The 17,508-nt window shown below is 41.8% G+C and overlaps 1 protein-coding gene across 8 annotated transcripts in view; it reads left to right on the top strand.

The window, feature by feature from the left end:
• Positions 1–17,508, top strand: part of LOC141259288 (guanine nucleotide exchange factor DBS-like) — a 354,703-nt gene that overhangs the window by 268,568 nt on the left and 68,627 nt on the right. For 4 of the 8 annotated variants that reach the window (XM_073674992.1, XM_073674991.1, XM_073674999.1 and 1 more), the window contains 2 exons: positions 3,620–3,715; positions 10,127–10,219. The exons of 2 other annotated variants lie outside the window; for them this stretch is intronic. In XM_073674992.1, coding sequence (XP_073531093.1) covers positions 3,620–3,715; positions 10,127–10,219 — 189 coding nt within the window. The remainder of the gene's footprint in view (positions 1–3,619; positions 3,716–10,126; positions 10,220–17,508) is intronic. 2 more of the 8 variants (XM_073674993.1, XM_073674994.1) reach the window with 2 other exon arrangements.

Here is a 17,508-nt window from a genome sequence, read left to right as displayed (position 1 = left end):
TAGAAGAAATTGATGTCATCTCTGACATTTGCCATTTAAATCCATCATCTCATTGACTTTAGTTTAAAAAATATGAATGAGATGATGGCTCCTATGATGGACATTATTTGTTCATTATTCAGTTGCATGATGACGGTGATCAGCCATAGCATTAAAATCACTACGATGTTAAGGGAAATACCATTGATTATTTTATTACAGTGGCACCAGTTAGTGGAGGGATTTATTAGAGTCTTTATTTTAAAAATAATTCATGTGTTAGAAATAAGAAAAAAATATGCATGTCTAAGGATCAGAGCAACTTTCTCAAGGGATTAAACATGTCACTAGACAGCTGGATCAGAGCATCTCCAAAATGTCAGGTCCTATGTGGTATACAATGGTTGGTACCTACTAAAACTGGTCCAATGATGAGCTAGCCACAGGACCATGGGGAGCGAAGGCTAGCCTCTCTGATCCAACTCTACAGAACAGCTACTGTAACACAAATTATTGAAAGGCAAATGCTATGTTCGAAAGAGTTTGCTGCATATGCTCCTTATACAGTTGTATGCTGACAGTGATCAGCCATAACATTAAAATCACTTATAGGTGAAGTGAAATAACACGTATTATCTTATTATAATGGCACCAGGCATTGGGGGGATATATTAGGCAGCTAGTGAACAATCTCCATTCTTAGGAGAATGCATTTGTTGGAATTCTCTGTTGGAATTCTGAAGAGACAATTTGCATATTTCCCAGAGGAGCATTGCGGCTTAAAAGTCTACTCACCATGATAAGCTTAACATGTCACTCTCCGTAAAGAGAAACATTACCCCTTGGATATCGGTCACACGCTTCTCACCCAGCCAAACCAGCCAAAACACTTTGCACTGATGAGGGGCAGTACCCTGAAACACAGTGTCTGCAAATTGAGATTGTGGCTATTATCCTAAGTCTTATGACACAAGGCTGGTTAAATGGTCGGTATTAACTTTTAGGATTGCTACTTCCTATAGGTGGCACTAGAGTTCTAGTTCTCTTCCTCTCTGAAGAGACAATTTGCATGTTTCCCAGAGGAGCATTGGGGCTTAAAAGTCTCCTCACCTTGACATGCTTAACATGTCGCTGTCAGCAAGGAGAAACGTTACCCCTTGTATATTGGAATTAGGAAAAAAGACTAGTCTCCCTTCTCCAATCCTACAGAAGAACTACTACTGCACAAATTGCTAAAAAGTTCATGCTAGCTACGAAAGAAGGCGCTAGCTGTATATGGTACTATTATAGCCACAGACCTATCAGTGTCCATGCTTATTCCTGACCACCACTGAAGGCTCTTACAATAGACTTGTGAGCACAAGGCAACGGATCATGACACAAAGGAAGATGATGGCCTGCTCTTATGAATTACGTTTTCCTTAACTTCGTGTGAGTGGCCAAGTGTTTGTGCTTTTGCGCATTTCTACTTTTATATTTCCAAATCACAGTGAAATCTCTCAGCAGAATAATAAAATACTGTTTTTCCCTTTGTAGCAGTGTCCTGGCTAACCACTCTGTAGGAAACTGTAACGCAGCCCCATTCATGAAGTTATGGCGGGTCTGAGTGATATGCCATCACTTAGATGGGATTTAAAGTGTTTGCTCTTAGCATATGGAAGCCAGATACCACAGGACAATTATAGAGGTCTTATGGAGCCAATGCCTCAACAGGAAACAGCAGTTTTGGTGGTACAATTCGTACCCACCCAAAATTAAATGGTTTTAATGTTATGGTTGGTTGCTGTACATTTTTAGTTTAAATTCAGTTTGTAAAAAAATATTATTGCGGGTGGAAAAGTTAAAATATTCTTACTTGATTCATTCTGCTCCGTGGTTTTGGGCATGAGTTATAATAACACATTGGGGAAGTGGAGAAAGAAAAGCAACTAAACAAATACATTTGAGTAATGGAAGAACTCAATTACCAGCTAAAGGTTGTTTAAATGAAGAGAATGGCACAAAGCAATATAATATCCTCCTGTGCTGTAAACATGAATTGCTCCTGTCAAAATTTGATGACAGCGTAGTCTATTTGTGAACCATACAAAGAACACAGCACCACCTTTTGCTGGAACTACAAAGTTAAAAAGAATCTATCAGTAGAATCATCCCCCCTAAGCCGTCTACAAGGGCATGTAGGTCTTAGGAAGCTGAATAAAATGATACCCTGATATCTGAGATCTGATGTCTTATTCCAGAGAAATCTATGTTTTTATTAATATGTAAATGAGCTATCAGGATCTATGGGCCGGACACAGAATTTGCCCCAGAGCCTATTTTAAATGAAAGGGAGCATTAGCATTGTGAGACATGTAATGACTGACAGTCTGCTCTCCTGATCTATATGGTTCACATTGGTAATGCCCCCTTTCATTTAAAATAGGCCCTGGAGGCAGATTCTCATGTATATCTGTGACGGACCCATAGATCCAAACAGCTCATTTACATATAAGAAAAGCATGGATTTCTCTGGGATAAGACATCAGATCGCAGATATCAAGGTATATTTTTATTCAGCTTCCTATGACCTACATGCCCATATTGACGGCTTAGGGGAGTTGATCCCACTGACAGATTCCCTTTAAGGATTCAGTTACCAAATAAGTTGGTAATGGAGGAACATATTCTGTACATAGATTTATGAGAAGGTTGTATGTTCTTCAGCAGCTGAACATATAGAGGATTTGAAAAAGATGAGATATGATGCAATTCTTGGATCTAAATATACAGTTTATGCATGGAAACGGAATAGCCCAACACATATAACCCTTCACTGGAATTAACCGTACAGGATGTTGATCCAATGATCTGTCCATAAGGAAGCCGGGAAAAAAGTGTAAGGGTGTTTTTGCCTTTATCTGGACCAAATGGGGTTGTATATTCCTTTTTTTCCTTCACAAACTATGTAACAAAATACATTAATTTCTGGTTTAAAATGAATTACATAGTGAGCAATACTTCATGTGAATGTTGTTATGATCACTTCCTTCTTGATAACATCTGACCTTTGAAACAAATGTGAACATTTTAAAAAAAAACTGTTATCGTAGGCATAATCATTACATTTCCCCATCTCTTATGCCATATAGTTCCATTACGGTACATATTTAAGCAACATTCAGCTTTTGATATATGTCCCTACCTAAGAGGGTGCTCACAATCTGTCCCAGACACACACAATGGAGTCTTTTTCACAAAAAGCCATTTAACCTATCCATATGTTTTTGTGGTTGGGCAGAAACCAAAGCACATGAAGGAAACCCACACAGACACGAGTCTAATATACTGACTCAACACTGCAAGGCAACAACATGCAACTGTGCTCTTCTGTGCTTATATATAGGGTCCAGATTTTGGAGGTGCTTCTATTATTTCATTTTTTTCAATCAGATCAAATAGAGGTAATAACTAAATGAATAAATAAATGTGGTTTGTTATAACTAATTCTTCATCTACACTCCATGGTTTCTAACAGAAATTTAAAAAAAACAAACAGTGAGGCCATCATCATCCAACCTTTCCCTTGTGTGCTTGCTGGTTATCCTAACTAACCTCACTCCCCTCCAGCTTCACTGCTTTCCCTCTCCCTCTTTCCTAGCTGATAATCCTGCCAGTCATAACCTTGAGCGCTCAGCGCTCGCTAGAAAGAGGTTCACATTGCAGGGCCTTTCGAACCGCAGAACTCCACCCAAAGGTAACCTGAGCAATTTGCACTTTGTGGTGTCTTGTCTCCATGAGCTCATGAAGTTGTCCCATCAGCGTTCACCTTCTATCGTCTTGTCTCATCATCGTTTATGTCCAAGTCACTACAGTAATAACGAACGTACTATAGATACCATAGCGTAGCCGGTATACTGCCAGTACATTTTTAAGTATGTCTATGACTCCACTTTTATCCACAGCACAGTAATTTGTTCCAATTTAATGAGGTCCTCTTCTGTGGTTGGCAGAAAGTATGACCCTATACCAGTATACTGACACAGAGTTTTCGAGAGGTAGAAAAATCTGACTTGGTATTCAAAAGAAAGCTACCTCAGAAATCCATGCAGTGTTCCAACAATATTTCTGATTGAGCTTTTTTTTTTGTAGTCCTTTAACTTCAATCTAAAGTTTGTTGCAGATTTCAATAAAAATCAGCATCAAAAAAAGGTCACATCATTTTTTATTTTTTTTGCCGCAAACTTTATTTAAAAACTTTGCGGGAATAAAACTTGCTGTATGAACAACAATCTGGTTTTCTCATTGAAATTAATAGGAAAAATATTTGAAGCAGATTTCAGGTGGATTTTTTAGCATAATCTGCTAATAAATTCACATAAAAAATAGTCCGTAGGAGCATAACCTAGTGATTGCAATTAGTGATTGTCACTTGGCAATTGTTATCTGAAGAGACATCAAATAATTCGGAACAGCTGCCAAAAAATAAAAAAGACTTCATATGAAGATATCTCATTGACCTGTAAGTACGGGTGTCTTTACCAACAGGGAAATGCTTTTAATGTACAACATTATGTGATGTGGATGGCTTGTCTGTAAAATGATACTTTCTACTTAGTCTTACCACAAGAAACAATACGTTTCTCAAATAACTTTACCTTTCATAGCACTTGAATGGGAAGAGAAGGGTGCACAGAGACAGTCTGGGTGTAGCAGAGACATTATAGTCATCAGATGTGTTTGTTTTTCAGAACTATATCCGTGAATACTGTACTTCTGTTTAATTTCTATCTGTGTACACCATGTGAAAATCTACCCATGTAGAATGTGTTTATTAATATCTGCAGGTAAATTCACTGAACAAAATGCTATAAATACTATAAATATTTCATTTTATCTACATACAGGTTGCTACAATGTTAATCTATTTGCATATGGTTATAAAATAGCAAAGTAAATTTACAATTTTTATCATTATGTTGCTTTTAGGTCTACAAGTCTGTACTGAGCTTTTCTTTCTCATATAGCACTTTAATCCCCATACATAGACATACACTGTGTGCAGAATTATTAGGCAAGTTGTATTTTAGAGGATTATTTTTATTATTGATCAACAACTATGTTCCCAATCAATCCAAAAGACTCATAAATATCCAAGCTTAATATTTTTGGAAGTTGGAGTGGGTTTTTTTAGATTTGGCTATCTTAGGAGGATATCTGTTTGTGCAGGTAACTAGTACTGTGCAGAATTATTAGGCAACTTAATAAAAACCAAATATAATCCCATCTCACTTGTTTATTTTCACCAGGTAAACCAGGTTTACCTGGTGTAAAGGTATTCAGTGAGCTCCTTTGCGCCCTCCAGTGGTGGCTACAGCCAGTCAGCATGTTGTCTTTTGCATCTATGCAGGCGATTTGGAACTCTATAATAGAATATAAGAAGTTATTTATGTATAAAATATAATAAAAAAATAACTTTAAATCTTGTAAAAAAAAAAAAAAAAAAGAATGGTGGCTGTTTTGAAGCTAATAGACATGCACCATGTATATGTTTTTTGTGCACACTGTAATATTTCACATGCATACAGACTAACTGCTGCCTCCAGCAGTCAATGTACTGTATGTATAACACAAGCTGTCACCAATGTTGCTTTATCCCTTCGTAACTTGACTGATACTGATACTTGAGCTAACTAGCCAGTTTTGCTGACCACATTGAAATGTACAATAAAATAATGTAAGTACGGTATATGCAAAGAGGATACTATATTAAAAGGGGTTTCCACCTTCACAATTCTGCACACCGCTACCATGTCTGTGTTAAAAATAATAGAAACAGCTCAACCACCACAGGTTCAATGATGTGTCTCCACAATTTTTTCAGTGATAATTTGCTGTGGCAGTGATATCAAGTTGGTTGTACCCTCATCAATCACTGGACTCATTGGCTTGTGTCATTTAAGTTGACAGTGCCACTGACCCCAGTGATTGGCTGCAGCTCTGTTGAAATAGCCATGACCCAGGAGTGGTCACGGACAGAAAAGGGCCCCAGTTCAAAACAATATGTGGCCCTTTGCAGTCCAATAGTTCATCATAATACATAATTTCACATAGTTTGGAGATGACAGCTGCCCCCTTACCTCTTGCTGCACAGGTTGCACCAATAGTTTGTTCGTCTCTGACATGACCGCTGTAGCCAGTAACCATCACCGGCGATAATGCAGTGCTGGACTCTGGGATGGAGAATACCTGCTGTTTCTTTTATTTTTAACACAGGCGCACTAATGGCATGTCGACTGGTGGAAGGGGAAAACCTTTTAAATACATGAGTGGAACAAGAGACACCAAGGATATATAGATTTAACTGCATGTATTAAGGAAAAATAGATTATGCAAATCCTGTTATGAAAGAAAGTCATAAAAAAAAGGAAATTATGACAATCACAACTGTTTCAGAATAAATTTCTAGCTATAACCTCTTGAAAGTAGAGGCAGTTGTGGCTTTGAGGACCTTAATATTATCATTTGCCACCTTGCATTATAACATTCATAATTTATTTATTTTATTATGTTCTAGAAGTGCCATGTATTGGTACATATACATTAGCTTTTCAATTTCATTAGCTTTTATTTTCTAAGAAATACAAAAAAAAAGTAATTCCACAGCAATTTTTATTGTTTTTAAAGCATACACTGTGTTGTGTGTTTTGTAACATTTTTTTATGTTTCTTACTTTTAAAGCCTTAGGTGTTCTGTTCATTCTGAATGTATTGGCTTATATCATTAGGCTGGCACATTAGTCAGTGCCCAGATAGTATATGTAGACATACCTAAATATTAATCCAGAAAATATGAAATATTGTCAGACCACATTCAATTATGGACATTTCAGACAGTTCCTTTTTAACCTTTTTAAAAGGAATCTGTCAACAGGTTTTTCCTGCCCCATCTGTGAGTAGCATGATGAAGGGGCAGAGATCCTGATTCCAGCAATGTGACGCTTACTTTACTGGTCTCTGCAGTTTTGATAAAATCACTGTTTTCTCTGCTGCAAATCTAGCAGTTCTCTGAATGCTGAGCTCTCTATAGCCCCACCCACACCACTGATTGGCAGCTTTCTGTGTGCACTGTATATCAGCAAAAAGTTGCCAATCAGTTTTAAGGTCGGGGTTATACAGAGCTCATGAATATGAAGGACTACATGACAGCAGGGCTACATGTCTCCTAGTGATAATCTCTCGCTGATAAAACTGTGATTATATAAAACTTACATTAAGCGGCCCAGTAAGTGACATCGCTGGAATCAGGGTCTCTGTCTCTACATCATGCTGCTCTCAGATGGGGTAGCAAAAGCCTGGTGACAGATTCCCTTTAAAACTTTGCAAGTATACAGCAAGGTGCATTTAGACAAGTTGATAACTGGTGAATGAGTGCTCGTTTCTAATTATTTGCCCATTTAAACATTTTGATGATCACCTAAAGTAGTTAATCGCTCAATGGTGATCAGATCATTTAAATGGGTTATGGTGGCAATAAAATTGATAGTATATGGGGACTGATTGACCGTATTAGCGTTTGTTTTGTCATCATTGTCCTTGTGTAAATAGGCTGATAGATAGTCAATCACCATTTGTCTAACGGCCTGAAAATGGCATGTGTAAATGCTCCATTACTGTTATGTGATTTCCATCAATTAGTAAAAATGTTTGTAGAGAAAATACCAATAAAAGAGAAGCTGCAGAAAGGTAGCTAATGAAATAATAGAGGTAAATCACTTTGACGTAATACTTCTATGTTAGTGTGCTATCCATGTATACAGATATTCTTTCAGTCATTCTCACATATTTATTCTTCATATATGGAAAATGGGTATGAGAAGTTGAGACACAAATACATGACGACACCAATTTCTATATATGCTCATTTTGTTGAGATTTATGTATATTTACCAAACTTAGTTCTTTGAGACTTAAAATGATCTGAATGATGAAAAGCACAATATGGGAGAAAATGATCAGTTCATATATTGCAGGAAAACAGTTATGTAACCCCAACAGCCCTCTATGAAAAAGTAATTTCCCCTTAAACTTAAAGTAAACCTGTGAGCTGATACTATGCCTACACGCACACATATGCAGAAACCTGTCAATCCAGGACAGTGGGCGGAGAGAAGCCGCTGGGTACACGCCTACCTGACTAGTCTACAGTGCTGCTCGGTCCCCGGCTGCTATTAAAGTATGTTTCCTCTGAAACCCTTCAGTGCTTCAGAGTTAAACTTGCCTGGCTGAGCTAATACAGCCAGTGCCTGATACATGGTGCCTGCGGATTGGGCAGTATGTATCAGCTGACAGGTTCACTTTAATACCTGACAAGGCTACCTATAGCAGAACCAACCCAACTGCAACCAGACACATTAGGGTACGTGCCCACGGTCAGGAGCCGCTGCGGGTTTGACGCTGCGTGTTTTGCAGTGGCCATCTGTTACAGGATAGTGGATGGGATTTGTAGAAATCCCATGTCCACTATGCTTCTCCGTACACCCGCGGAAACTAACATGCGGCGCATCTTCCCAGACCACAGCATGTCAATTTCTCTGACTGGCCTGCATGTGAGCTTTCCCCATAGACCTAACCTCTATGAGGAAAGTCCGCAGGTGAAAAAAAAAAATGGCGCCACTCATTTGCATAAAATGAGTGGAAGGCGCCGTCGGCTATTCCACTGTGTCAGGGCTGCAGGCTGCTCCGGACAGTGTGCACATACCCTTAGATAACCAGAGAAAAGTCTTTCAGTTGCAGAAGATTTATGGCCTACACTTCTGTTCTGTTGACAGCTTTAAAAATGCTTTATAACAGCCACTTAGACCATAGGAAACAATAAAATGGAAATGCTCATGGACTTCTATGGGAGAGTGGTGTAGGCATGGTTTGAGATGTGTGCAGAGATCATTGAGCAGGGAGGAATAGGGAGTGAGCTGTGACCATCACTTACTATGAATGATATGATCTTGTGGTATATATAGAAAGGATATCTTAGTTAACCTGCCTGTGATGATAATGAGATGACCTCTGTGAAATGACACCTACAAAACAAAATGTCTCAGTGTATTGTGAGGCTCAGTGGTCAGTTTGGACACTGCAAAACTTCAGGTTTATTTTATTTTTATATATACAAGTGCTTCTCACTAAATTAGAATATCATCAAAAAGTTAATTTATTTCAGTTCTTCAATACAAAAAGTGAAACTCCTATATTATATAGAGTCATTACAAACAGAGTGATCTATTTCAAGTGTTTATTTCTGTTAATGTTGATGATTATGGTTTACGGCCAATGAAAACACAAAAGTCATTATCTCAGTAAATTAAAATAATTAACAAAAAACACCTGCAAAGGCTTCCAAGGCGTTTAAAAAGGTCCCTTAGTCTGTTTCAGTAGGCTCCACAATCATGTGGAAGACTGCTGACTTGACAGATGTCCAGAAGGCAGTCATTGACACACTCCACAAGGTCCCAGAGTTTCAATTTTCATTTGGAAATCAAGGTCCCAGAGTCTGGAGGAAGAGTGGAGAGGCCACAATCCAAGCTGCTTGAGGTCTAGTGTGAAGTTTCCACAATCAGTGATGGTTTGGGGAGCCATGTCATCTGCTGGTGTAGGTCCACTGTCTTTTATCAAGACCAAAGTCAGCGCAGCCGTCTACCAGGAAATTATCATCTAGACTTTACAATATAATAGCTCCGCAACGGAGAGGAGAAATTAAAAAATAAAGAAGTTTTACTTAGCAGCCACGATTGTTGGTAGCATTGGCTTAATCTCTTCAGCAGTGGGAAATGTAAAACTTGCTTCTGTGTTTCCCCATAGATCACAGTTTATCTCTGTAACCAGCCTCAATCAATCCTCACCTTGTCTGGGTATTGTCCAATGTGAACAATCCCTTTAAGTGTTAAGTCTTTCATAATAATCAGTGAATATCTAAAAAACCCAGTAACAAATGAGAACGAGTGCTTGTACAAGTAACATCATTGCCTTGATGAACATCATTGTCTCTCACTCACATTGATGGTGGAACTGATGCATGTGTTTGTCCGTTTTACTAGAGTCTTATGGATCTTTAATTACATGGTTGTCTCCTGTATTGTAACAAAATCTTGCTATAAATCTGTGTCCATTAGACTCCGAATCTAAGGAGAAAGAAGCTGCACGTCGCTTTTCATTAGCTTCTTCTATCAGTTCAACAGCTATTAGAGTTCCTGCTCGCACAAAAGGTAGAGATCCCAAACCTTTACATCCATTCTTACATCTACATATGCTGCTCTTTTCTAAATGTGGCGGTACATTCTACAACAATTTTCTGTTTTCTTATGTGTTCTAGCACTGAAATTGATCAATATAATCTGTTTGAGTATTGTCTGAAAGTTTCAAAATGCATAATTGCAGTTTAGTGAATACATGGCGGAAAGTGTTGGCACCCTTGAAAATAAAGTATCCATTGAAGTGTTCCAGAAAATGAAGTATTTCTCCCAGAAAATTATTGCAATTACACGTTTTGTTATGCACATGTTTATTTCCTTTGTGTGTATTGTAACAACACAAAAAAACTGAAGAAAAAAGGAAAAAAAAGGCAAATTGGACATAATTTCACACACCACCCCTAAATAATAACAATTGGTTCCACACCATCAATCGCTTCCTATAACCATCAACAAGCTTCTTATACCTCTCAAATGGAATTTTGGACCACTCTTCTTTTGCAAACTCCTCCAGGTCTCTCATATTTGAAGGGTGCCTTCGCCCCCCAAAAGCATCTCTCCACGGATATTCAATGGGATTTAGATCCGGACTCATTGCTGGCCGCTTCAGAACTCTCCAGTGTTTTGTTTCCATCCATTTCTGAGTACTTCTTGAAGTATGTTTGGGGTCATTGTCCTGCTGAAAAACCGATGACCTAGGACGTAAAAACAGCTTTCTGACACTGGGAACTACATTGCAACCCAAATTCCTTTGGTAATCTTCAGATTTCATGATTCCTTGCACAAAGTCAAGGCACCCGGTGTCAGAGGCAGCAAAACAACCCCAAAACATCTTTGAACCATATATGACTGTAGGTACTTTGTTCTTTTCTTTGCAGGCCTCTTCCGTTTTCGGTAAACAGAATGATGTGCGTTACCAAAAAGCTCTATCTTGGTCTCATCTGTCCACAAGTCGCTTTCCCAGAAGGATTTTGGCTTACTCACATACATTTTGGCAAACTGCAGACTAGCTTTTTTATGTCTCTGTGTCAGCAGTGGGATCCTCCTGGGTCTCCTGCCATAGCATTTCATTTCTTTCAGATGTCAATGGATAGTTTGCGCTGACACTGATGCACCCTGAGCCTGCAGGACAGCTTGAATTTGTTTGAACCTTATTGGGGCTGCTTATCCACCATCTGGATTATCCTGTGTTGCAAACTTTCATCAATTTCTCTCTGCTGTCCACGTCCCATAGCTATGCCATGGGTTGTAAACTTCTTGATTATGTTGTGTACCGTGGACAAAGTAACATCAAGATCTCTGGAGATGAACTTGTAACCTTGAGATTGTTGATATTTTTCAACAATTTTGATCCTCAATTCTCATACAGTTCTCTTCTCCTCTTTCTGTTCTCCATGCTTAGTGTGGCACACACAGACACACAATGCAAAGATTGAGTCAACTTCTCCCCTTTTTATCGGGTTTCAGGTATGATTTTCATATTGCCCACACTGGTTACTTGCCACAGGTGAGTTTGAACGAGCATCACATGCTTGAAACAAAGTTGTTTACCCACAATTTTGGAAAGATGCCAACAATGTTGTCCGACCCATTTTTGGGGTGTGAAAGTATGTCCAATTTGCCTTGTTTCTCTGTTGTTTGTTTTGTTCCAATACACACAAAGGAAATAAACATTTGTATAACAAAGCTTGTAATTGCAATTATTTTCTGGGACAATTTCAAGGGTGTCAACACTTTCGGCCATGACTGTAATTGTTAATCGTTAACCAGAACATCCCTCTATGCATACTTACACTAAACCTCTCTGTGTATACAAGTTATGAATACACAGACTAATTTACCAGCTGGCATTTCAGACATGCACACAGGGAAATGCTCTATAAATGGCTGAGCTATAACTTTGCAAGACATTTAGCACAGAAAGAATATGTACTTTTTTTATTATAATATACAGATATACAGAATAGCTACTTAGGCAAATGCTGTCTCTAAGTATGTAAGCTGGTAATAAGTATGCTCCATAGAAAAATAAATGTATCTTTATTTAGCTGGATAAGCATAATAAACCTCAGCTATGGCTCTCCATTGTCTTCACTTTATGCCTAGCAGAAAGCAATGTACAGTATTCCCCTATTATAATACAGTAGTATATATATACTATTTGTAGGTTTATTATTTCCTAGACTGCAGAGAAGATATATATATATATATATATATATATATATATATATATATATATATATATATATACACTGCTCAAAAAAATAAAGGGAACACTTAAACAACAGAATATAACTCCAAGTAGATCAAACTTCTGTGAAATCAAACTGTCCACTTAGGAAGCAACACTGATTGACAATCAATTTCACATGCTGTTGTGCAAATGGAATAGACAATAGATGGAAATTATTGGCAATTATCAAGACACACTCAATAAAGGAGTGGTTCTGCAGATGGGGACCACAGACCACATCTCAGTACCAATGCTTTCTGGCTGATATTTTGGTCACTTTTGAATGTTGGTTGTGCTTTCATAGTCGTGGTAGCATGAGACGGACTCTACAACCCACAGAAGTTGCTCAGGTAGTGCAGCTCATCCAGGATGGCACATCAATGCGAGCTGTGGCAAGAAGGTTTGCTGTGTCTGTCAGCATAGTGTCAGGAGGCTGGAGGCGCTACCAGGAGACAGGCCAGTACACCAGGAGATGCGGAGAGGGCCGTAGGAGGGCAACAACCCAGCAGCAGGACCGCTATTTCTGCCTTTGTGCAAGGAGGAACAGGAGGAGCACTGCCAGAGCCCTGCAAAATGACCTCCAGCAGGCCACAAATGTGCATGTGTCTGCATAAATGGTTAGAAACCGACTCCATGAGGGTGGTATGAGGGCCCGACGTCCACAGATGGGGGTTGTGATCACAGCCCAACACCGTGCAGGACGCTTTGCATTTGCCACAGAACACCAGGATTGGCAAAGTCGCCACTGGCGCCCTGTGCTCTTCACAGATGAAAGCAGGTTCACACTGAGCACATGTGACAGACATGACAGAGTCTGGAGACGCCGTGGAGAGCGATCTGCTTCCTGCAACATCCTTCAGCATGACCGGTTTGGCAGTGGGTCAGTAATGGTGTGGGGTGACATTTCTTTGGAGGGCCGCACAGCCCTCCATGTGCTCGCCAGAGGTAGCCTGACTGCAATTAGGTACCGAGATGAGATCCTCAGATCCCTTGTGAGACCATATGCTGGTGCGGCTGGCCCTGGGTTCCTCCTAATGCAAGACAATGCCAGACCTCATGTGGCTGGAGTGTGTCAGCAGTTCCTGCAAGATGAAGGCATTGAAGCTGTTACGGATCCGGGTGGTGGAACCTCTGTGCTGTGGTGCAAGGAGGGACCCAGAGGGGCGTGACTAAGTATCAACCCGGACCGACCCTGGTCGTACGGCGGCTAACAACTCCATGACCAGGGAGGGACCGAGCAGAGGGACCAGGTGCTACTCTGGGGACGACCTTGTAAGAGAGCAGGTGACTCCCACGGGTCAGATGGCTGGGACTGACCGGTATAGCAGATGATACAGCAGGCAGGCTGACGAGTGGTCCTGGAGGATGGACTGGTAGGCACGGCAGGTGACAGGCGGGAGCCTCCGGGTAGGCTGTCAGGTGGTCACAGCAAGTGACAGGCAGAAGTCTCTAGATGGATGGTATGGTAATAGGCAGGTAACAGGCGAGCGCTCCCAGGTGAGCGGGCTGACAGACACGGAAGGTAACAGGCAGGTAACAGGCGAGCGCTCCCAGGTGAGCGGGCTGACAGACACGGCAGGTAACAGGCAGGTGCTCCCAGGTGAGCGGGCTGGCAGACAAGGCAGGTAACAGGCAGGTAACAGATGAGCGCTCCCAGGTGAGCGGGCTGATGGACACGGCAGGTAACAGGCGGGTGCTCCCAGGTGAGCGGGCTGACAGACAAGGCAGGCAACAGGTGAGCGCTCCCAGGTGAGCGGGCTGACAGACACGGCAGGTAACAGGCGAGCGCTCCTGGTGAGCGGGCTGGCAGACTCGGCAGGTAAAGGGCAGATAACAGGTTGGCAGGCAGGACGAGGAGTCAGGCTAGCAGCGGAACCTGAGGGCTGAAGCAGAGATAAGTAACACTGTGCAACAACTTTGCTTGGGCACTTCCATTTTGGAGGAGGTGCCCTAAATATGGGAGGACCCTCGGCTATTGGCCGGGGACTCCTTAGGACGGCGCGCGCTGCCCCTTTAAGAGGGAGGGAGCGCGCGCGCCCTAAGCACAGTGCCCGGGGGACTGCGCGCACCGACAGCAGGAAGAGAAGGAGAGCGGGGACCGCGGGGAGAGAGGAGGTGAGAGGGACGGCGTCTCTGACCGGCAGGAGGCAGAGACGCCGATGCTACAGAAGCTATGGACTGGCCCGCCCGTTCCCCAGACCTGAATCCGATTGAGCACATCTGGGACATCATGCCTACCTCCATCCACCAACGTCACGTTGCACCACAGACTGTCCAGGAGTTGGCGGATGCTTTAGTCCAGGTCTGGGAGGAGATCCCACAGGAGACCATCCGCAATCTCATCAGGAGCATGCCCAGGTGTTGTAGGGAGGTCATACAGGCACGTGGAGGCCACACACAATACTGAGCTTCATTTTGACTTGTTTTAAGGACATTACATCAAAGTTGGATCAGCCTGTAGTGTGTTTTTCCTCTTTAATTTTGGGGGTGACTCCAAATCCAGGCCTCCATTAGTTAATAAATTTGATTTCAATTGATGATTTTCGTGTGATTTTGTTGTCAGCACATTCAACTTTGTACAGAACAAAGTATTCAATGAGAATATTTCATTCATTCAGATCTAGGACGTGTTATTTGAGTGTTCCCTTTATTTTATTTAGCAGTGTATATATATATATATATATATATATATATATATATATATATATATACATACAGTACAGACCAAAAGTTTGGACACACCTTCTCATTTAAAGATTTTTCTGTATTTTCATGACTTTGAAAATTGTACAATCACACTGAAGGCATCAAAACTATGAATTAACACATGTGGAATTATATACTTAACAAAAAAGTGTGAAACAACTGAAAATATGTCTTATATTCTAGGTTCTTCAAAGTAGCCACCTTTTGCTTTGATGACTGCTTTGCACACTCTTGGCATTCTCTTGATGAGCTTCAAGAGGTAGTCACCGGAAATGGTTTTCACTTCACAGGTGTGCCCTGTCAGGTTTAATAAGTGGGATTTCTTGCCTTATAAATTGGGTTGGGACCATCAGTTGTGTTGTGCAGAAGTCTGGTGGATACACAGCTGATAGTCCTACTGAATAGACTGTTAGAATTTGTATTATAGCAAGAAAAAAGCAGCTAAGTAAAGAAAAACGACTGGCCATCATTACTTTAAGAAATGAAGGTCAGTCCGAAAAATTGGGCAAACTTTGAAAGTGTCCCCAAGTGCAGTTGCAAAAACCATCAAGCGCTACAATGAAACTGGCTCATATGAGTACCGCCCCAGGAAAGGAAGACCAAGAGTCACCTCTGCTTCTGAGGATAGGTTTATCCAAGTCACCAGCCTCAGAAATCACAGGTTAACAGCAGCTCAGATTAGAGACCAGGTCAATGCCACACAGAGTTCTAGCAGCAGACACATCTCTACAACAACTGTTAAGAGGAGACTTTGTGCAGCAGGCAGGGTGGATTAAGAATAGCAAGGGCGCCGGGCAGTTTAGAAGGCGGGGGTCCCCCACACACACACACACACACACCTGATGTATCACATGTCACATGATCCCCTGTGACAGATCATGTGATAGTTCACGTGAAATTAATTTGGCACAATATTAATTATAACAATTTTTTTAGGCTGTGTGCCCACTATGCGTTTTTAAGCGTTTCCGCAGCGGCAATTCTGCTGCAGAAACACTTAAAAAACGCTTGGTAGACGGTCTGCCATGTTCCCCAATGATAATCCGCATGTGCTGTGCACATGCTGCGGAAATTTCCGCTGCGGATTATCATTGCGGAAAAATCTGCAGCATTACCAATTATTTTGCGGAAGCGTGGCGTTTTCGCCGCCATTGACTTGCATTGGAACGCATGGATTCCGCATCACTACATGTGTACATGCGGATATCATGCGGTTCAATGTGCGGATGGTACCCGGGTCTGGAGAAGAGGAGACTCTCCTCTGGACCCGGGTACCATAGAACCTGTAAAAAAAGAATAAAATAAAAAAATATATATTATACTTGCCTTCTGATGGCCCCCGGTGTCTTTATCCAATGCGTCCTGGCTTGCCGGCATCTCGCGATGGTCTGAAAAGGACCTGCCGTGACGTCATTTAGTCATGCGACGGGTCACGCGACCGCTGACGTCGGCAGGCCATCAGAAGGTAATTATATATTTTTTATTTTTTACCATTGTTTTACGGTCACACTATATAAATCCATGCTGGTTGCATGGATTTATATAGTGTGACCAAGTTGTCAAGCACTTTCCAAGTGATGCTAAAATCGCTTGGAAAGCGCTTGTCAACCCGCATGCAGAAATGCATGTGAAGAACGCTTCAATTCCGCTTGTCCCTGGCAGGAAAAACGCATGTACAATCCGCATGCGTTTTTTCTGCCAGGGAGATGCAGAAACGCTCAAAAAAAATACGGAGCACTTCTGCATCTTGGGCACATAGCCTTACATTAATTGTATGACTCAATATGGAGCACACGTAGCCATCTATACACAGCGGGAGGCCGCACGTAGCCATCTATACACAGCGGGAGGCCGCACGGTGCCATCTATACACAGCGGGAGGCCGCACGGTGCCATCTATACACAGCGGGAGGCCGCACCGTGCCATCTATACACAACGGGAGGCCGCACGGTGCCATCTATACACAGCGGGAGGCCGCACGTAGCCATCTATACACAGCAGGGGCCGCACGTAGCCATCTATACACAGCAGGAGGCCGCACGTAGCCATCTATACACAGCAAGGGGCCGCACGTAGCCATCTATACACAGCAGGAGTCCGCACGTAGCCATCTATACACAGCAGGGGGCCGCACGGTGCCATCTATACACAGCAGGGGGCCGCACTGTGCCATCTGTACACAGCAGGGGGCCGCACGGTGCCATCTATACACAGCAGGGGGCCGCACGGTGCCATCTATACACAGCGGAAGGCCGCACGGTGCCATCTATACACAGCAGGGGGCCGCACGGTGCCATCTATACACAGCAGGGGGCCGCACGGTGCCATCTATACACAGCAGGGGCCGCACGGTGCCATCTGTAC

The sequence above is a fragment of the Phyllobates terribilis genome, unplaced genomic scaffold (genome assembly GCF_046119375.1).
Source record: "Phyllobates terribilis strain yellow unplaced genomic scaffold, ASM4611937v1 Scaffold_3__8_contigs__length_932513732, whole genome shotgun sequence".
NCBI classification, from domain to species: domain Eukaryota; kingdom Metazoa; phylum Chordata; class Amphibia; order Anura; family Dendrobatidae; genus Phyllobates; species Phyllobates terribilis.
This window is presented reverse-complemented; position numbering and strand designations above follow the sequence as displayed.